The sequence below is a fragment of the Coenobita brevimanus genome, chromosome 26, assembly GCF_032717465.1.
Source record: "Coenobita brevimanus isolate Jiangsu-jjx chromosome 26, ASM3271746v2, whole genome shotgun sequence".
Lineage (NCBI taxonomy): Eukaryota > Metazoa > Arthropoda > Malacostraca > Decapoda > Coenobitidae > Coenobita > Coenobita brevimanus.
In genome coordinates, this window is record NC_136979.1 from 13,582,111 (window position 1) to 13,605,141 (window position 23,031).

At 48.0% G+C, this 23,031-nt stretch overlaps 1 protein-coding gene across 1 annotated transcript in view; it reads left to right on the forward strand.

Moving 5' to 3' along the window:
- The window catches only part of LOC145394071 (DNA polymerase lambda-like), a 342,275-nt gene that overhangs the window by 139,682 nt on the left and 179,562 nt on the right, over positions 1 to 23,031 (forward strand). The window contains exon 6 of the mRNA XM_080268039.1: positions 21,048 to 21,139. Coding sequence (XP_080124165.1) covers positions 21,048 to 21,139 — 92 coding nt within the window. The remainder of the gene's footprint in view (positions 1 to 21,047; positions 21,140 to 23,031) is intronic.

Here is a 23,031-nt window from a genome sequence, read left to right on the forward strand (position 1 = left end):
GCTCTCCACAATAATTACATTTCCAGAATGCACTCCACCGCAAACAACGTTTCCATGTACATTTTCCAAAAATGTAGTGGGTGTGCTGCTTTGAGTCTGGTAACCATAGCAACAACCTTGAGGCAGGCTGCCTGAGTTACAGACACGTGCGTTTGCTTGCCTCACCACCACTTCACTACCACCGCCTTACACACACACACACACACACACACACACACACACACACACACGGAGAAGTATGTTTGGCTTGCATTGTTGCTCGATTCTAGCACCGCTGTGCCACTAGAAGTCTGGGTATCACAACAATTACTAGAAATACTACTACTACTAAAATACCCGCCGCCGGACCACCAACCCTGCCACCCCCCACCCCACCACCGAGCTGTTACCACACCACCACCCCAGGAGGACACAACGGTGGGGCTATTGACCCAGGTCAAGAGGGTCACCGGGACACTACTGTCCTGAGTCCTTTTTCCCCGCAACTACCCCAACACCAGGTGAGCGAAAAAAGGCAACGACCTTGCGGGCGGGACAGCTGTCACCAGAATCTGGGTGGGACTAAACAGGATTCAGTCCCAGGTAACACCGCGTTGACGGCCATTGTATGTGACGGGGAAGGAGCGGCCACTGTACGCCCTTCAGTTACCACCCCAAGGGCAGGAGGCCCAAGGCTATGGCCAGAAGTGCACACCAGGGTAAGGGGACCCTCGGCTACGGCCTTAGTGTGCACCGGGGAGGGCGCTGCCTCTGTGCACCCCTCTCCTGCTGTTCTCTCCTACGGGAACAACACCGCGTCGACGGCCACTGTACGTGACGGGGAAGGAGCGGTCACTGTATGCCCTTCAGTTGCGTCCCAAAGGGCAGCCAGGCTTACGGCTACGGCCGAAGTACACACCAGGGTAAGGGGACTCTCGGCTATGGCCTTAGTGTGTACCGGAGAGGGCGCAGCCTCTGTGCACCCCTCTCCTGCTTTGCTCTCCTATGAGAGCAACACCGCGTCGACGGCCACTGTACGTGACGGGGAAGGAGCAGCCACTGTACGCCCTTCAGTTGCTTCTCTAAGGCTAGATAAGCTACCGGCCATGGCCAAAGTACGTACCAGGGTAGACAGGCCCTCGGCTACGGCCTCAGTACGTACCGTAGAGGGCGCGGCCTCTGTGCACCCCTCACCTGCTTTTCCCTACTATGGGAGCAACACCGCGTCGACGGCCACTGTACGTGACAGGGAAGGAGCGGCCACTGTATACCCTTCAGTTGCTTCTCGTAGGACAGGTAGGCTTACGGCTACGGCTGCAGTACGTACCAGGGTAAGCAGACCCAAGGCTACGGCTTCAGTACGTACTGGAGAGGACATGGACTCCGTGTACCTTTCTCCTGCCTTTTCCACCTGTGGGAGCAGCACCACCAGCACGGCCTCTGTACGTGCAGGGGAAGGAGCGGCCACTGTACGCCCTTCAGCTGTGTGCCCTAGGAGTCACGGAACTGTGTTCACGGCCATTGTGCGTGACGGGGAAGGAGCGGACACTGTACGCCCTTCATTCGTGGCTCTGAAAGCACTCCCGAAGCAGGAAGTCCCTTGCGCGGCCGACCCCTTTCCTCTCGGCTGCGTGGGACGCCCTTTGTCACCATCCGGGAGTGTTGCCCCGGAGGCGTTGCCAGAGTGGTGGCAAGGCCCGATCCTGGCACTACCTCCTACCCCTGGGAGATCTCTGTTCCTGTCGGACACCTGACGGAGACGGTGCCGCAGCTCACCCCTGTCGGTGCCTTTCCCTACAGGGGACCACAGTCCTAGGACTCCCAGGCCTGACCAGCAGCCTCCAGACGAGGGCAACCCAGGCTCACTCACCCCACGGAGCCAGAGGCGACAGGCCCGCCTCCTACAGCTGTTTGGCCCCAGTCCCGGGGCCACCTCTCAGGTCGAGGCCTCCAGACCGGAGGGCCTCTCTGCACCCCACCAATGAGGCTCCAGTACGAGGGCCTCCTCTCAGGTTGAGGCCCCTAGACTTGAGGGCCTCCCTGTACCTCACCGACGACCAGGACCCGGGCAGTGTATTGCCCCTTGCAGGAAGGCTTCCCCTAGGGCCTTCCCCTCACACCCGTACTCCAGAGTGATCTCTACCCAGGACACACAGGTAAATAGTGATGCCCCTTTGTACCGAGAACAACCCAGGGGAAATAACAGTGAACAGTGACCAAGTGAAGGCCAGTGTAAATCCAGTGACAGTTACCATTAGTCTATAAGAACCCGATACCCGGCAGAACAGAAAATAGCCTGAACCCTAAATAAGAGAACTTATAGTGATGATGTGAACCCTAAATAAGAGAACTTTCAGTAACTGTGAATGGAGACTAGGGTGCGTGGGTGAATCAAAAGTCTGTGTATAAGTGCCACCGCGACTAAGTGACTACATCAAGTGTCGCGATCCGCACCCTGTCTAATTATAGTAGTATTCCCCCCTCGGACTCTTAATCTTGTTCATTCCCATTGCATCTGACTAAATATATATTCTGCCTAAAGATGAAACACGGGTATCGCTACATATAACTAATAACATAAGTGTACATGTATAATACTGTGTTTTAAGTGTAACTGTGCATCGTGGTGTCAAAGGCTAACTCTGTGTCCCTGTCTCCTGTATATCCAATATCACTCTGTGTTATATTGTAACGGTGCAGAAATTAAGGCAATAGATGTGTTAAGGTATACTGCCTGGTTTTTATGTCCTGTTCCTTTGTGGGTGCTTTACTTCCGGTCTGGAAAGAGGACCCCGCTCAGTCGCTGGTGTTCTTAGGACGAGAAGTCGACCTAAAAACACCCAGCATAACACTGGTGGCCAGCGGTGGTTCTGGATTCGAATAAAGCACGGAGGAATGATAAAGGAAAATTTGCACAATGGCAGCCAAACCTCATATTCAATTGCCGAAATTCAACCCAGACCAATATGACATTGATGTGTATTTGGATATGGTTAAACCCCTCTTATACATAGGGTTCGACTCAGACGAAGAAAAGATAGCAATCACATTACCTAACCTGGGTAAAATAATCGTCACTGTCGCACCAAAAATCATCCCAGAATTGACATGGGACCAATTCTCACAAATTGTGAGACAGGCTTTTATGCCTTCCATGGGCAGAGTTGTCGCTGTCTCTCAACTCGACCCCCTCACCTATGATGGTAACCTAGACGACACCTTCGTCTAGGCTCAGCATCTCGTCATCGCCACTTATCCCGAGGCAGCCACAAATACTCGGGATATACACACATTCAATGCCCTGCTGAGGATTCTCCCTAGCACAGTCAGAGAGCATTTCTCCATCTATGATCCCTCAGGGAACATGGATCAGGACCTGCAACTCGTCCGACGTCTCCTCGCCACCCGTCCCATGCCACAACCTATCCACGCGGTGACCAGATTCCCCACAAACAAGACCCCCCCACCAAAACCAAAGCCACCGCCTCACCAATCACCCATGGAGCCGCCTCCTACTGTGCCCAGGGCTCACCTTCAGAAGAAACGCCCCAACCCCAGGGATCAAGGCAACCTCATCACCATTAATCCTTGTGAATTCACGGCCTGCAGTCGCACCTGCCCCTTGCACGAAATAAGAGAGCAGCTCAAGGCAAGCAGACGCAGAACCTTTCCACAAGGGCGTAAAAAGGTCTCCTTGGACGACGACGCCCAAGAAGACGACGCGCCGCCCCTAGCCTACCCAGGACTGGACGACGAGGAACACGACGACCACAGCCAACCTCAGCAGATGGATTTTTAGGCCCGCCCCCGCACCTTCCAACGGTGTCAGGGGCCACCTCACACAACTACAGACCCCTAGTCTATGACAAGATTTGGCTGAATGGGGTCAAGGCAAGACTACTGGTAGACACGGGAGCAGCCAGGTCATGCCTCTACTCCCATTTCTACTCTCGCCACACCTCTGCTTTCAGCCCTCTTCTCCCCACCTCAGCCAACCTCGTAGATGCTGGGGATGGCCCCCTACCCATCCGTGGGGAAACCCGGGCCCTTCAAATCAGCACTCACCAACGAGTGTCCACCAACCACCCCTTCATCATATTTGATTCCACATGCCGCCAATGGATACCTTGGGCTGGACCTCCTCCAAAAACTCCACGCAACCATCGATTGTCATCAGCGTCGCCTCCACTTCAGTCCAGGCCGCCCCAACCAAGCATCAATCACAAAACGAAAAAAAAAACTAGAAGAAGAAAGAAAAACAACAACAACACTCACACACCACACACACACACACACACACACACACACACACACACACACACACACCCCTGACACTCACCTGCCCCAACCCACCTGTACATGTAACTCCACCTCAACCTCACTCAACGCCTCACTCCATCCCCATCTCCCACTCCACTTCTACTGGCCCCCCTCTCCATCTTTTCCGGCCACTATCGCTTCCACAATCACCATTCCACCCCACCACGAAGCTTGAGTGAGACTAAACAGACCCTCGGGTACCTCTGTCCTTTTCTCACCTTCCTTACCCACCGGACCCCTCTCATCCTGTTTAGTGTCCCCCACCTTCCTTCCCCCCTATGCCCAAGAGATCCGTATCGCAAACCTCGCCACACCACCACTAACTCTACCGCGAGGACTCATCATTGGCGACACGGAAGAAGCCGAACCATACCAAACACAACCCCCTAGCCACCCCACTCTCTCCGACCTACCGTCACATCTATCCCCTCCCCAAACCAACAGCCTCCGACAACTACTCCTGGACTTTCAGGACCTTTTCTCCTCCGGCCCAACAGACCTCGGCCACACTACTTATCTCAGTCATGAGATACATACGACCGGACCTCCCATTCGCCAACCATCATGCCAGAAAAATCCTAAGCAACAGGCAGAAGAAGATCAGCAGGTCCAGGATATGCTTGATGCCGGTGTTATCTCCAACTCCACCAGCCCATAGTCCTCACCCGTTGTACTCATGAGAAAAAAAGACGGAACCATGCGCCCCTACCCAGGAACAACGACTCTCTTGACTCCCTGCATGGCTCAACATGGTTCTCTACCCTAGACCTGCAATCAGGTTATTGGGAGGTCCCCGTTCACCCAGACGACAAACAAAAGACCGCCTTCTCAACATCGAACGGGAAGCATTATGAATTTAACGTCTTTCCCTTCGGACTCTGCAACGCCCCAGCCACATTTTCCAGCCTCATGGAATCTGTCCTGAGCGGTTTGACCTGGGAGACCTGCTTGGCCTACCTGGATGATGTCATTGTCTTCAGTCACACCTGGGCCGATCACCTCCACTGCTTCAAACAGGTGTTCCAACACATACGCCAGGCTGGGCTCAAACTCAAACCCACAAAGTGTGTCTTGGCCGAATGATCAGTCTCCTTCCATGGGCACGTGATCAATGCCCTGACCCTGACAAACTACGTGCGATCGCCAACATCCCCCTACCTCGCGACGTACACATAACCAGAGCCTTCCTAGGCCAAACCTCATATTACAGGCGCTTTGTGAAAGGATTTGCCGACATTGCCAAACCTCTCCACGACCTGACAAAAAAAGGCGAACCATTCATATGGACAGAACCAAGAAAGACTGCATTCAACACCCTCAAGTCCAAGTTGATCTCTGCCCCCGTCGTCGCATTCCCAGATTACAACCTCCCCTTCCGTCTATATACCGACGTCTCACTCATAGCCATAGGGGCTGTCCTTGCCCAAGTGCAAAACGGCCGCGAACACATAATCGCCTGTGCCAGCCGCACCCTAAATCCTGCTGAAAGAAATTACGCGGCCACCAAACGCGAGTGCCTCGGAATCATCTGGTCCCTCGAATACTTCCGTTCATATATCTCAGGCACCCACGTAATTGTCATTACTGACCACCAATCCCTACAGTGGTTACGCCAGTCCACTACCACCAACGCACAACTCATACGATGGCGAGAAGCACTCGAAGAGTGTGATTTTGAGATATCATACTGACCAGGCAAGTTGCACACGAATGCCGATGCCTTTTCCCGCCTACCCATCAATGCCATTTCCCTGGAACCAGACCTTATCCAAATGTGAAACAATAAGCAATGCTCTACCTGGATCCCGCCGAGCACATTTGCCAAGCTCCACCTTCACAGCAATCACCTGTTCGATCCCAACTGCCACATCGTCCTATACCTTACCACCGCGCACGACACTATGTTGCACCTTCACGCCAACAATGGCATCCACCTGGGGACTAAGAAACTCTTACAAGTCTTCAGTGATATGTACTGGACACCTAACCCATCCACTGTTGCCAAAAACATCATACAATCCTGCTGCGCCTGTGCTTTGGGGAAAGATATCACTCGCACACCCAGCCCTTCAGGAAAACTGACAGCATAGAAACCTTGGCAATTACTTTCCCTGGACGTCGTCGGCCCCCTCACACCCAAAGCAGGGTACAAATACATTATCACATTCGTGGATGTGTATTCAAAATTCATCATCGCATGCCCCGCCAAAGATCACAACGCTGTATCAGTTGCCGACACCCTAACTCACCACGTCTTCCCTTATTTTGGCATTCCCCAAGCACTACACTCGGATAATGCCCCAGAATTCACTGGCAAAGTCTGGGAAGAACTGGCGAATATCTTCGGTTATCACATCTCCCACTCATCCCCCTACTGGCCTCAAGGTAACAGCATCTGCGAGAGGAGCCATCGCTTCCTCATGAACCAGGTCTGGACACGCATCATGCAAACTGGGAACGACGATTGGCCCGCCCATGTCAAGATTGTTCAATGGGGCCTCAACACATGCCCACGAGATGACGGCATAACCCCCCACGAGCAAGTTTTCGGGGAAACCCCGCTCCTCCTACCCCTCCGCCACCACCTCCACCCACCCACCCCGCCCTCCACTACTGACCCCCTCCACCACCTCCAAGCCCAACAGGACCTGACGCCCTACACCAACCACTCCAACCCATACAAACCTGGCCAGTTCGTCGTCGTGGCACACCTACCCGCCCCCACCAAGACCTCCCCCCGGTTCGATGGTCCCTTCAAACTAGTCCGAGTCCCTAACCCTTACCAAGTGATCATTGACCAACAAGGACAGCAACGCACATATTGAAATCGCCACGTGCGACCATTTCAACCACCCAACAATGACCACCCTCACACCCGCGTGCTCCGCACCTCTTCCCGTGCACCTGTCAACACCGAGTCTTCTGAGAATTACCCCCCAGACTCCTACTCTTACTCCTTCTCACCCCCACCCTCCACATCACGCACGACCACGCCGCCTCCCACCACACCCGTTCCCGACACACCACCTCCACCGCCTAGATCACCGCCACCGCCCAATGCTACAACCTCCTCACAACCCACCACTCACCTCCCTCCCACCTGCCCACCCACCACCTCCCACACCACACCACATTCCAGCCCACCACGCACAAGCACCACCCGCCCAACCTCACCCCCCCCTACCCTATGACCAGTCTCATTTTACGCGCCACACCGCATCCCCACCCGCCTCCCCCCCCAACAGCAGCACACCCTCACCACCGCCACGTGCACAACCACCCTCACCCACCCTCACTACCACGACCGCCAGGTCAGGACGCCTTTCACGCCCACCCTTCAGATACACCCCAACACCATCACCCACTGCCCACACACCCCACCATCCACTACCACAAACCACCCACACCCCAAACACCTCCCCCATAACCCTCCCTCTCCACCAAGCACAATGGAATCCTCCCAAATCCCAATTCCCCAAAGTACAACGCTCCTCCCACCGACCCATCCCCCATAAAAGCCCCAATCTCCCGTCACTCTCCAGCATTCAGCTTCCACCTCCTCACCAGGCACCATTCCCTGAGATGAGGATCACCAGAGTGCACTGGCTACCCCACGACTGCCCACATGTCAGGATTCGGGAGATGCACCACCTTCTCCACCTCTGACGCTGGACCGACCACCCATCCTCCCTCCGGCTCACTCTCAACCCCCACTGAGAGCCAAACCCCGTCACCTCCCACTGGACCAGCCTCCTACAACACCTCACCCTGGCCCAACAGACATCCACCACCACAACATACCACATCCAGTCTCGGGGTCGTGACTTCTTTACCACGGAGGGTGGTAAAATACCCGCCGCCGGACCACCCACCCCGCCACCCCCCACCCCACCACCGAGCCGCTACCACACCACCACCCCAGGAGGACACAACGGTGGGGCTAGTGACCCAGGTCAAGAGGGTCACCGGGACACTACTGTCCTGAGTCCTTTTTCCCCGCAACTACACCAACACCAGGTGAGCGAAAAAAGGCAACGACCTTGCGGGCGGGACAGCTGTCACCAGAATCGGGGTGGGACTGAACAGGATTCAGTCCCAGGTAACACCGCATTGACGGCCACTGTATGTGACGGGGAAGGAGCGGCCACTGTACGCCCTTCAGTTGCTTCTCTAAGAGTAGATAAGCTACCGGCTACGGCCAAAGTACGTACCAGGGTAGACAGGCCCTCGGCTACAGCCTCAGTATGTACCGGAGAGGGCGTGGCCTCTGTGCACCCCTCTCCTGCTTTTCCCTACTGCAGGAGCAACACCGCGTCAACGGCCACTATACGTGACGGGGAAGGAGCGGCCACTGTGCGCCCTTCAGTTGCTTCTTGTAGGATGGGTAGGCTTACGGCTATGGCCGCAGTATGTACCAGGGTAAGCAGACCCAAGGCTACGGCTTCAGTACATACCGGAGAGGACACGGACTCCGTGTACCTTTCTCCTGCCTTTTCCTCCTGTGGGAGCAGCACCGCCAGCACGGCCTCTGTACGTGCGGGGGAAGGAGCGGCCACTGTACGCCCTTCAGCTGTGTGCCCTAGGAGTCACGGAACCGCGTTCACGGTCATTGTGCATGACAGGGAAGGAGCGGCCACTGTACGCCCTTCATTCATGGCTTTGAAAGCACTCCTGATGCAGGAAGTCCCTTGCACGGCCGACCCCTTTCCTCTCGGCTGCATTGGATGCCCTTTGTCACCATCCGGGAGTGTTGCCCCGGAGGCGTTGCCAGAGTGGTGGCAAGGCCCGATCCCGGCACTACCTCCTACCCCTGGGAGATCTCTGTTCCTGTTGGACACCCAATGGAGACGGTGCCGCAGCCCACCCCTGTCGGCGCCTTTCCCTACAGGCGACCACAGTCCTAGGACTCCCAGGCCCGACCAGCAGCCTCCAGACAAGGACAACCCAGGCTCACTCACCCCACGGAGCCAGAGGCGACAGGCCTGCCTCCTACAGCTGTTTGGTCCCAGTCCCGAGGGCCACCTCTCAGGTCGAGGCCCCCAGACCGTAGGGCCTCCCTGCACCCCACCAACGAGGCTTCAGTACGTGGGCCTCCTCTTAGGTCGAGGCCCCCAAACAGGAGGGCCTCCCTGTACCTCACCGACGACCAGGACCCGGGCAGTGACTCCCCTACGGGCAGTGTATTGCCCCTTGCAGGAAGTCTCCTCCTAGGGCCTTACCCTCACGCCAGTACTCCAGAGTGGTCTCTACCCAGAACACACAGGTAAATAGTGACACCCCTTTGTACCGAGAACAACCCAGGGGAAATAACAGTGAACAGTGACCAAGTGAAGGCCAGTGTAAATCCAGTGACAGTTACCATTAGTCTATAAGAACCTGATACCCTGCAGAACAGAAAATAGCCTGGACCCTAAATAAGAGAACTTATAGTGATGGTGTGAACCCCAAATAAGAGAACTTTCAGTAACTGTGAACGGCGACTAAGGTGCGCGGGCAAATCAAAAGTCTGTGTATAAGTGCCACCGCGACTAAGTGACTACATCAAGTGTCGCGATCCGCACCTTGTCTAATTATAGTAGTATTCCTCCCACGGACTCTTAATCTTGTTCATTCCCATTGCATCTGACTAAAAATATATACTGCCTAAAGATGAAACACGAGTATCACTACATATAACTAATAACATAAGTGTACATGTATAATACTGTGTTTTAAGTGTAACTGTGCATCGTGGTGTCAAAGGCTAACTCTGTCCCTGTCTCCTGTATATCCAGTATCACTCTGTGTTATATTGTAACGGTGTAGAAATTAAGGCAATAGATATGTTAAGGTATACTGCCTGGTTTTTATGTCCTGTTCCTTTGTGGGTGCTTTACTTCCGGTCCGGAAAGAGGACCCCGCTCAGTCGCTGGTGTTCTTAGGGCGAGAAGTCGACCTAAAAACACCCAGCATAACAACTACTACAGCTACTGCTACTACAACAACTACTGCTACTACAACTACCACTACTACAATGACTACTACTACTACTATTACTACATTTAAAAAAATATTGTAAACAAAATAGTTATTCACGTACTGTCCATAATCGAAGATACTGTATTTTACACTATAACAGTTTTTTCCTGTGATTTAGACTTTTTCGTCATAATAAATATACACACACAAAAATTTTCAGTTAAAAATAAGGCATTGATTTCATCATGAAACAAACTTTCTGTTGCTTATTTTTTAATGAAAGTTTTTTTGTGTGTATATTTATTATGATGAAAAAGTCTAAATCACAGGAAAAAAAATGTCATAGTGCAAAATACAGTATTTTCGATTATGGACAGTACGTGAATATTTTGTTCACAATATTTTTTTTAATGTAGTAGTAGTGGTAGTAGTCATTGCAGTAGTAGTAGTAATGGTAGTTGTAGTAGTAGTAGTTGTTGTAGTAGCGGTAGCTGTAGTAGTAATAGTTGTAGTAGTAGTATTTCTAGTAGTTGTTGTGATACCCAGACTTCTAGTGGCACAGCAGTGCCAGAATCGAGCAACAACGCAAGCCAAACATACATCTCCGTGTGTGTGTGTGTGTGTGTGTGTAAGGCGGTGGTAGTGAAGCGGTGGTGAGGAGAGCAAACGCACGTGTCTGTAACTCAGGCAGCCTGCCTCAAGGTTGTTGCTATGGTTACCAGACTCAAAGCACACACCCACTACATTTTTGGAAAATGTACATGGAAACGGTGTTTGTGGTGGAGTGCGGTCTTACAGAAATGTTATTATTGTGAAGGGGTAGTATCAGCCTTAGTTGTGTCACCACACATCTGCCACGCATACGAACACAGACAAAAAAAAAAAAAAAAAAAAAAATTGCCCCCTTCCCTACTCGCTGTCTCTGACTACACGCTCTTCATGGACAATTGGGGCCATCAGCCTGAAGTCGAATGACTGGTGAGTATTATGTTTTTTTTTTTTTTTTTTGGTTAATTAGTAGCTGAGATATGAAGGTTTAAAAATAGACGATTTTCTCAGGAATGCCCGGCTGGGAGAAGGTTTGGCGGGAATATATGCCAGACGCGATGGGTTAACCCTGTAAGGAATGGCCACACACAAATTGCTTCCACCTCACCCTGTCCCCTGCCATTTCACTGCCCTCTCCCATATACTTCACCACTCCATCCCTCCATCTCATCCTTGGTCTCCTCCTCCCCTACACCCCACTCACAGTCTCCTCGCTAGTTTTTCACTTTTCAGAGGTACATGCTCAGGTAACTTCTTTCATGTCAACCTTTAATGTTGATGGTTAAAGCCAGGTATTGGTCTCATTTGTATCCCAGTTGATATCAAATATCACGTCTACCAGAGCAGTTTGTACAAATGATACTCAAATCCAACAGACCATTACATTTGCCACACACACCATCTGCACCAGTGGAATCCATTTATGGGGCTCTAATTCACGCATTATGGATGTCGAAGACAATGATCTCCCAGAGTTAAACCCTGGCCCCAGACACTCCACCTTTAGAGCAGACAAACAGTCCAGGATCCCATGGCTAAACACTACAGCCGCCACTCGTACTATGAACCACATCGCAAATGGAGACCCATCACCAGTGCCAGCCAGTAAAACTGACTCTGACCTGTAAATTTAGTAGTCAAGCTCCCATTCAATATTTTCACCTTTGAAAGCTCCACATACCAAGAAAGTGGTGGAACAAAGTACCAATTGGCAGTCATCAACAAATCAGCATTTTTAATTGGAAAATATAATTTTTATTACCATATAGGTTCATATACATCTAGTTATCTGAATCTGGTAAAATAATTGTGCTTACTAGAACTATTAGCCTTTTAGTGGGCACCATGAGAAATAATGGAGATGTAAAAATAACCCTCTTAGATTATTAATATTTAGCCATTTCTAAGAATATTTAGTCTTGTGACATCTCCAATTTTTGCAACTCCACATGCCTTTTTTCCGTCCAAAGAAATGGCCCATGAGGGCTCCTTGCTGGTTTCATAAGTACAGACATACCCCAACTTATGAGCATTCAAGATCCGAGCGTTTCAAAGATGCGAACGTGAAAAAAATAACGAACATTTCACAGGTACGAACTTAACCACGAAAAACTAATTTAGCTTGTAGCGGCCCGTTGCGACCGATTTTGAATGTGGCGGGTGACAGTAGTTGTGAGGCGGGTCACTAGACGGCAGTGTGGGTGCTGCGGGGCTAACCCGCCATCTTTTGTTTTTGTTTTGTTCACGTGGAGGAGGTAGGATCACTGCTCATTGTGCTTTTAGTATTTCCACTCCATTTAATATGGCTGACAATGCAAGCGTGTTGATAGTGGTGCTTCTGTCTCATCTAGGAAGCGACGTGCCATCTCTATGGAACAAAAACTCAAAATAATAAAGCATGTTGAACGAGGTTTAAAAATTAGTGCAGTGGCAGATTAGTGCAGTGGTGGAGATGGCTGTGATGGAGATGCTAATGGTGGAGATGGTTGTAGTGGAGATGCTAGTACTGGAGATGGTTGTGACTGAGATTGTTGTGGTGGAGATGCTAGTCGTGGAAATAGTTGTGATGGAGATGGTTGTGGTGGAGATGGTTGTGATGGAGATGGTTGTGGTGGAGATGGTTGTGATGGAGATGGTTGTGGTGGAGATAGTTGTGATGGAGATGGTTGTGGTGGAGATGGTTGTGATGGAGATGGTTGTGGTGGAGATGGTTGTGGTGGAGATGCTAGTGGAGGTGGTGCTGCTGCTGCTGATGACTGAAAATCAGGGGGAACGAAGTATGAAGGGGACAATGACTGATGATTTCGTAGGGGAAGATGAGACAGATGTACCTTGGATGAGTGGTAAAATGTGTGCAGGTTGGAGTGTAATGATAGTATAGGGAGATTGTGGGAGTAAGGGGCTCTGTGTTTGCAGTGGGGAGGTGGAAGAGAGGTGGCGACAAGGGGCCTCTGTCTCCGTTGTTGTGATGGTAATGGTGGTACCAGTGGTGGTGGTTGTGATATCAGTGGTGGTAATGATGGCAGTGGTAGTACCGGGTACGATAATGGACGTGGTCTTGACCGTGGCCAGAGGTTTATCACGTCCCCTGGGGGAAGGCTTAGCTCTCCCTTCCTTTCCCTCTCTTTCTCTCCCCCTCACCCCAGTCACTTTCAAATTCACCCTCATCAGATTCTTTGTCTGTGTTCTCCTCATTCTGTTTCACTGAATAAGTATTTCAAATACTCCTTGGATAACCCCTTCCCTGCCATCGTGGTTTGTTTCAGTATAGGAAGGGAACGGTCATGAGTGGTTATGGATTTCAAATCTGGATTTCTCTGAAAATATAAAGAAAAAACACTTATACACCTTCTTCACTGGCACATTGCACTATATAATATTACCACTGTAATACACGTAAGGTATGGACGGGTGATGTAATAGAAAACGAGGAATAAGATGGCCGGCTGCATGCACACACCCTCTCCTAGTCTGACTGCCGGAAGGACACTGAGCTAATAATAGCCCGCTTGTCCTTGTGACAGGCTTGTGAGTGTTGCCATATATTTCATTCAGACCTGGCCATCCTCACCTTTGACTCACCAAAGTTTGACACACTTTCAGACACAGGAAAAGTTTCTGTGATCACTTATAGAGAGATTGCATCACAGTGCGTCACCGGTTACTCTTCAAATTGCAAACACTTTGACTTGTATTGCATCATGATGTGCAAGGGGGTTAATGCTTATAAAGATAATTTATGAATCTAAGGTAACCCATCAAAAGGCCAAAGTTCTTCAATTCCATAACATCTTTCCTGTCGTTGGTACGAAATACTCCAGGGGTATCCTGCAACAGCTGGCCTATTTCAGAACTGACAGCAATTGCAGCAGCTTCTGCTTTGTATAATGTTGTTTTGCAGGAAATTTTAAAATCATCCCTCATAATGTTAAGGAGGGTGGAGAAACCAATAAAGGATCCTGCTTTAGTATGAGAACAATAAAATTTTAGTTATTTAGTACAAAGTTCATTAAATGTTGTGCAATGATCAAAGTAACCGGATCATAATCCGGTATCCATCCAGGTTTTGCCTTGATCTAAGCGGCTTTTGAGATGGATCTTCAGTGGTTCAGTATTTAGTTGCCAATTATCTGTGCCTGTCTTCACCTTGCAGATGAAGTCAGACTGAACTGTCATCGCCAGTAAATTTTGGGCGGTTCTGGTCGTCAAGAAAGATTGAATGTGGGGGTGGGGCCATGTTTGCCACAGTTGTTTGAGTCTGAAAAGGCAAGGTTGTAGGAGAGCTAATGCTATTAAGTGGAGATTGAGAGGCAGAAGGGGTGACTAAAGTGGTGATGAGAGAGTGTGATCGTGTTTCTGGCGGAGTACCAGGTAAGGTATTTGAAAGAAAATTAATAGGAGTTTGAGAATATTGAAGAAGTAGAGGATCACTTTGAGGGTAAGGAGTAAAGTTATCTGGAGGATCAGTATCTTGATTATTTATAGTGATAGTAGTAGTAGTAGTGGTAGGTGTTGTAGGAATAGTATCAGGAAGGTTAGTAGCAACAGTGGCTGACTTTGGTTCCACGTAAAATTTACCACTACAGAGCGAAGTTATATTACTGTTAAGTCCCCGTCCCACACTGCCACAGGCTCCAACAGAAGTAGTTCAGTATAGGAAGAACATTGCCCAGTGAGTTGTTCTTCCTTGAGGCAGCCTTTCAGTGTACAATACACAGGATCAGCTCAGGCATCGTAAATAAACACTGGCTTCTTAAGTTCACTGTCTTTATTTTCCAAGTAATTACACTTAATGCCTTCCAACTATTTTCACAAGCACCGAAGATACACAAACTGCAATAACACTTCACTGGTTGCCAACAACACATCACTATTTTCACAAGTACCGAAAATATACCAACTGCACTGCACTGACACTGAACTACACTCATACTGAACTGAAACAGACTGGAAACCGCTCTTGTCTCTTCCCTATCCTGTGGCAACACCATGCACCACTGGTCTGAGGAGTGTTTCTGGTTTGGGTTCGATGACACACTTGATTTATGGGACCTTTTCCGGTAAAAAGGTGGTTTTTGGAACGAAATTTCCTTAATGGAATTACACCCATTTTAATGGAAATTTCCCTTTAAATTGGGGAAAAATACCAGAAGAAAGTGATTGTATTACCTCGGGCTTTTGCAAAATCGGTGTTCGTTAAATTGAGCATCCACTGTATTTGGTTTTGCTAGCATTAAATGAGACAATGTTATTTTGTTCTCATTCAGTGATCCTAGATAAGTCCTGATTTATAGAGACTGCTGTACTGAGTTGTGAGCTAGAAATACTGAATTTTGTGAATGGGTGTTTAAGTGTGAATGAGCTGTGAAGTGTTGAGTCATCTGCATATGAATAGATGGGATTATGGGTGACAGATAAGGATCATTAATATGAATTTCCCACTCTCTGACACTCTCACCTCTTCATATAGTCTCAGTTAATGTACATATGTCCACTTTTACACCCTCAAGCAACTGGACAATCTCTCTCTCTTTCACCTCATCATTTGCACCCCTTAACATTCCATGTGGTGGGTTGGGGTGCTCATCATCCACCTACTTAGTGTACTGGTACTCTGGTTTTAGGGTAGCTCTACACTGATTTGCAAGCCAAATGATTTCCTGTAAACCAGAAAAACGTTTACAGAACTGGGTGGTAACCTTATAACCAACCAATATGTGTTCCCTACGTGATAACAAGTGGGTTGGCAGAAGGTTAGTGCCCCTCCCTGGAAAACAACTAACTAAAAATACGAACAAGAAGCCTCGGACCAGGACTGATCAAAAGGTAATGACGATTAAGGACTGAACAAAGGACACGATATGGATGGCGACTTGGAATGTAAGGGGTGCAAATGATAAGGTGAAAGAGAGAGAGTGTGTCCGGGTGCTTGAGGGTGTGAAAGTGGATGTATGTGGATTACCTGAAACTAAATGGCGAGGTGAGAGTGTGAGAGAATGGGAGTATGGGTGAGGTATATGTGCAGGAGTAGGTGAGAATGAGAGGACAAAAGAAGGAGTGTGTATTGTGGTAACAGACGGAAGGAGAATATAAGAGTGTATGGATCAGCTGACTCAAAGATTGTATGGGTAAGACTGAGAGTTGGACTACAAATATGGGCGATTGTGTGCGTTTATGTACCAATGCAAGATCATGCAAGCAGAGTGAGAGAAGAGTTCTGGACAAATGTGGAAGTGTGCATGGAAAAGTCTGAAAAGAATGAGAGTGTTTTTGATTGGTGATATGAATGGTAAAGTAGGGAATGTGAAGGTAGATGGAGTAGTTGGTGAGTGGGGTGTGCCTGCTGAGAAAGTTGAGAATGGCAGTGCTTTAGTGGACATTTGTGCCAGGAGGGGGTTGGTGATAGCCAGTACCTTCTTCAGGCACAAAATGATCCATCGGTATACATGGAGAGTCTTGAGAAGGGTGGGCGGTGAACTGAATGAACGAAAGGCAATGATTGATTATGTGTGTGTGGATGAAAGGATGCGAAGGTGTGTCATGGATGCAAGAACATATACAGACTGGGGGGGATGGACTTTCTAACCACCACCACGTGGTGGTTAGAATAAAGGGCCAACTGAAATGGAGAAATAAAAGAAGGGAAGGACGGGAGGAAGTAGTATATGAATGGAGAGTGGAAAGGTTACAAGAGGATGAGAAACAGGCAGAATATAAGAGAGAAGTGGAGAAGCAATTGGGTAAATATGATTTGGAGCAGATGGGGGACGTGGAAGATGTGTGGAAGATATTCACAGAAGAAATCTGTGCAGCATGTGCGGTGGTGTGTGGGGTGAAGAGAAGACAGAAGGGGGTGCAAGGAACAGCATGGTGGACTTAAGAGGTGGGAGAGGTTGTGGCACAAAAGAAGGAAGCATATAATGAGTGGATGAGAAACAGGAGCGTGGAAGAAGTTGAAAGACGGAAGAGAGAGTTATATGTAGAGGAAAGAGAGGGGTGAAAAGATTAGTAAGAGAGAGTAAGAAGAGTGGATGAGGAATTTAGCAGGAATTTGAGTGTAAAGTGGAGGGAATGTAAGGAAATGTTCTAGAAAGAGGTAAAGAGTGTTAGACAGGGTGGCAATGAAGTTAGTCGAGGAGTGAAAGATAAAAATGGTAGATTACTAGTGGAGAAGGGAGAAAAAGTGAGCACATGGAGAGAACACTTTAAGGAATTGTTAAACGTAGAGAATGAGTGTAATGCAAGTATAAGAGGCTGGAGAACGGATTGGCTGGGAGAAGGAGGGATATGAGAAGAGAGGATGAAATCAGTATGATGGAAGTTGTGGAAGCAATGAAGAAGGTCAAAATAGGGAAAACCCCGGGAATTGATGGAGTGTGTGGTGAAATGCTGAAGCATAGGAGAGAGATAGTAGTAGAATGGATGTGGAAGATGTGCAAATTGGCCTGGGAGGAAAGTAGAATGCTGGAGGATTGGAAGTCAGGTATAATTATTCCCTTGTACATGGGAAAAGGGGAGAAGAAGTGTGTGCTAATCACAGGGGCATTTGTCTTCTTAGTGTGGGCCTAATAGGAAAAGTATATGGTAGGATACTTATTGACAGAGTTAGGGGAATAACAGGGGAATTAGTTGGAGAAGAACAGAAAGGTTTTAGGAAGGGAAGAGGTTATGTAGATCAGATATTCATTCTTAGATCTTTAGTGGAAAAGTTTCTAGAGAAGGGAAAGAAGTTGTATGTGGCCTTCAAGGATTTGGAAAAAGCATATGACAGGGTGGATAGACAAGGATTGTGGAAAGTATTAAGAAAATATATGGAGTAGATGGGAAGTTGCTGAATGCTGTGAAGAGTATGTATGAGGGTGCTAAGGCTGCAGTGTGTGTGGATAGTGAACTAAATTTTTCTACTTGGTGGTTGGACTGAAACAGGGATGTTTCATGTCTCCATGATTCTCCAGTCTGTATATGGATGAGGTTATAAAAGAGATACAAGGTAGGGCAGTGGATGTTGGAGTGGCCCTAATGAGAGAGGGCAGTGTTTGGAAACTCCCCAGGCTGTTGTTTGCAGATGATACTGTGTTGTTAAGTGAAGATGAAGGGGAGCTGCAACGCTTGATGGATGAGTTTGGGAGTGTGTGTAAGAAACAGAATCTAAAGGTGAATGTTGGGAAGAGTACAGTTATGGTCTTCGAGAGAAGCAAAGTCAGTGAATGTACAGTGAGACTGGATTAGGAGGAAATGGAAAATGTGAGTGCATTTAAGTATTTGGCTAGTGTGATGAATAAGGTTGGAAGTTTGGAGGGTGAAGTGCTTGAAAGGGTACAACAAGGAAGAAAGGTTGCTGGTTCCCTGAAAGTAGTGATAAGAAACGGAAGTGAGCATGGAAGTGAAAAAAGTTACTACATGACAGTATTGTGATACCAACTCTAACTTATGGAAGTGAAGCCTGGACCTTGTTGGAGGGACATAAGTCAAGAGTGAGAGCAGTAGAAATTAGTTATTTGAGAGGAGCATGTGGAGTCACATGGAGAGACAGATTGACAAATGAGAATGTGAAGGAGCGTTGTGATGTGGTTGTGGATGTGCTAGGAAGCGTTAGGAGAAAGACAATGAGGTGGTTTGGCCAAGTGGAGAGGATGGAGAGTGGGAGACTGACGAGAAGTGTATGTGAGTGAGGTGGAGGGGGGGAGAGTTAGGGGGAGGCCAAGGATGAGATGGAGGGATGGAGTGGAGAGGCATATGAGAGAGGGGGATGTGAGCTGGGAGCAGGGCAGTGAAATGGCGAGGGACAGGGCGACATGGAGGCAATTTGTTTGTGGCCACCCTTTACGGGATTAAGGCGTCTGGCAACAGACAGATAGAGACATTCCATGTTGCAATCCGTACCATGGCCTTTGTTCGATCCTTGATCATAACCTGTTAGTCAGTCCTAATCCGAGGCTTCTTGTTTGTATACCGGTATTTAGTTGTTTTCCGGGAAGGGGAGCAAACCCTCCGCCAATCCACTTGTCGACACATAGGCAACATGTGTTAGTTGGTCATAAGGTTACCTCCAACCTTATTAAATTTTTCTTGGTTTAATGGAAATAATTTGGCTTGCCACTCAGTGTAGAGCCACCCTGAAACAGACTACCGTTACACTGAGTACATGATAGGCACCCACACCCACCACAGATATATTTGGCTATATTAATGTATTTTAGTTTATACAATGAATGATCAAAATTAGCAGAAATGAAATTCATGTCAGTTGCAAATTCTGATTTTATTTAACAACAATTGCCACTCTTGTTTAAAAAGTTAGTGATGAGATGGTAAGGACGAACAGTGTATGGGCGTAAGTAGAGGGAGAGATTTGGGTTTCTTTGAGAAATAGAGCTAGAGGGGATATAGATTCAAGAAGTGAACATAATTAAAATTGGTACGAGGACCATACATGTTGGTAAAATATATAGCTTAATCCACATTTCTCTGCTCAGCAGCATGATTCGTGGTTGTAACATGTGCTGCATGTACAGTTGCTTGATTACGAGCAGGAGTGCCCTGTGCCGCCAGCCATATCCTGCCGGTGGTGGCAATTCGAAGTACCATTGCATTTGCTTTTAACCCGTCACGTCCCAAGCACTTTCGCACCTCTGACACCCCCCAGTCCCGAGCATTTTTGGATTTTTTTTTTTTTTTTGGCTAAAACCTCCGCTTTTGGTGAGAAACATCGAAAATTCATAAAGAAATCGCTCACCTGAGGTTTAAAATACTCGATACAGGTAGGAGTACCTCATTACCTTACAGGGTTTTCTGTCAGGCTGGCTGCAAAGAAAACGAGGTCTATGGGAGGATAACTATTCCACACTACTCATAAATGGTATTTATTTATTTATTTGGTACGAATTTAAATGTAGTATGAGAGTATATTGGTTTTCAAACAGTAATATAGGCATTATATGCATTGTAACACTCACTAGCTCATCATCATTCCTGACCTTCTTTTGCCACATTACCTGATCATCATTTCTGACTGTTTCTTCCTCTAATGCTATGTAAACTTTGTCCTCCACATTGTCTTCGATTGGGGAATCACTCTGGCCCTGAATGTCTTTATTGGCCAGGTCACTGGTAACAGGTGAATTGCCAAGACAATGGGGGGGGGGAGGTTATGCGGTGTAAGGCATTGTACCTGTTTGGCATCTTGTAGAGGAATAGAGGAAGGTGTCCCGTGTATACATACGAAAAATCACATGCAAAAATTGAAAATTGTGCAAATTAGGGACCTTGCAATTGCGCAATGTACCAGTACGTCGCCGGGACTGGCAAATGCAAAATGTTGCAACGTACCCATACGTCGACGGGACGGGGCGGGTTAATATTGCAGCACCCATTGTTACAAGGGAGATGGAACTGGAGATGTGGTGTCTGATGTTCATACAACGTGGTGTAGACAGCTGGAAGTAGATAGATGTTTATGAGAGTTTGCTGGCCTACTCTCTGTGTTAATGAAAACACTGAAAATGTTCAGCAATGGGTCCTGAGGGCTGGTGAAACAGGCACTTCAGCTCTCCTTCCACTTCAGAAGCATCGCCCTGTTCGACTGATGTTACAGTCTACTCTCAACTTGAAGAGTAAGGATAGTGTGGCTCTTCATGAGGGGGTTTCAGTCACCAGTGAGCTTTCCCCATCAGCTACGGTAAAAAAAAAATAATAATAAGTATACAGTAGAAATGTCTATTTCCATTTTTTTTTTTTTTCAGGGTTTCTGACAGATGACCTTGTTTACCAGGAGCAAAATGGGAATCAGCAGAAGTACCTGGGAGTCTGCCGTCTTCCTGGCAAAGAGAGGAAGGTAAGTCGATCTTCAGCTCCTTTTTGTTGCATTGTTCATTTGAGTCATTGTCTTACTACCCATGAATTACGATTCAAAAGGCAAGGTAAATGTATGGATGATCAGTATTTCTTGTAGATGAGAATCTTTACCAAGACACTATCATAATGTTAATTCCATTTGTTACATTCCCACCCCACATTGCCACAGGCTTCAACAGCAGTAGTACAGTACAAGAAGGACATTGCCCAGTGAGTTGTTCTTCCTATGGTCAGCCTTTAGGTGTACGGTACACAGGATCAGCTCAAGCTTCGTAACTAAACACAGGCTTCTTAAGTTCACTGTCTTTATTTTCCAAGTAATTACACTTAATGCTTTCCAGTTTCACTTCACAGTTCTCACAAGCACTGGAGTTATAGAAACTTTACTAACTGCAATAACACTTCACTGTTTGCCAACAACACTTCAGAGTTTTTTCAGGTTCTGATGATATTCAAACTTCATTGACTCTTCACTACTTGCCAACAACTCTTCACTGTTTTCACAAGTACCGAAAATGTACAAACTACACTGACACTGCACTAACTCAAACTGAATTGAAAACCGACTGAACCTGAAACAGTCTCTTCCACATCCTTATATAAGCTGCATTATTCGAGAAACTTCTAGCACAAACTCGACGGGGCAACAGTTAACAGTTACCAACTAGAAGACAACAAAACATGCCGAGTTTTCTTACATTACATAACACTGTAAATTATTTAGCATACAGACTTAAACTGAATTACACAATTTAACAAACAATCACATAAACGTCATAGAGAAAAAGAGCACAAAAATTAATGCACAACTTATGAAATATCTACGCTTACAAACAGCAGGCAAACTGGCACTCTAACTCGTACTGGAACTGGTTGCTGTAAACACCGAGAATCAGCGAGAAGCGTCTGGACTATCAAACTATCAAATTCCACTTCTTAACACTACCTTCTCCCTAGGCCTTTGACATCCCAACAAAACTACACAATATAAACAAACATAAACCTTAATCCTAATAAAACATCTAACTATACACAAAATAATCTTTCAACTTATCAGGTCTTCTATTCCGCTTCCGACGGCGTCCTTGCTCCTCTGCACAGTCCACTCCTCCTAGAAGGTCTTGGTCCTCTTCTTGATTCTCTCCTTCTCTTGGGAAACTGTCACCTTCCTCTTGCACTTCAGCTCCATGTTCCTCCTCAACATCCTCGGCTGCAGGAGAGCACGATTTTTCGGAGATGTCCCAGCTGTATTGTCGTGGCCCATGGTACTACCACAGACGATTCACGTGTACCACCTTTGGGCGAGAATTCCTGGCTCTCTGAATCCAGTATGGTACGTCTGATAGGCAGTCCAGCACAGTGTAAGACCCGTCCCATGGGCTCTGCAGCTTCGGTAACAGTTCCTTCTTTCGCTGAGGATTGTATAACCAGCCTTGGTCATCAGTTTTGAAGCTCATCTCACTTGCCTTGGCATCATACTTGCACTTCATCACCTCTCCTGAAAACTTGAGGGCTCCTTGCACTTGATGATGTACCTCAGCCAGCCTTTCCTGAAGGTGCTTTGCATAGCCAGTGGTGTCTGCAGGCAGCTCTTCACCAAGTGGTCTTCCCATTAACAAGTCAACAGGTAAGCATAACTCATGGCCCAACATCAGTTTTGGAGGGGTGCAGCTGGTAGACTCATGGGATGCAGACCGATGTGTCATCAGCAACACAGGTAATTTGTGGTCCCATTCTGTTTGTCCCTCTACACAGTACTTGGCAAGTTTTTGTCCTAGGGTCTAGTTGAATTTCTCCACCATCCCATCTGACTGTGGCCTTAGTGGGGTCGGCCTGGTCTTCTTGATCCCCAATAATTTGGAGCACTCACGG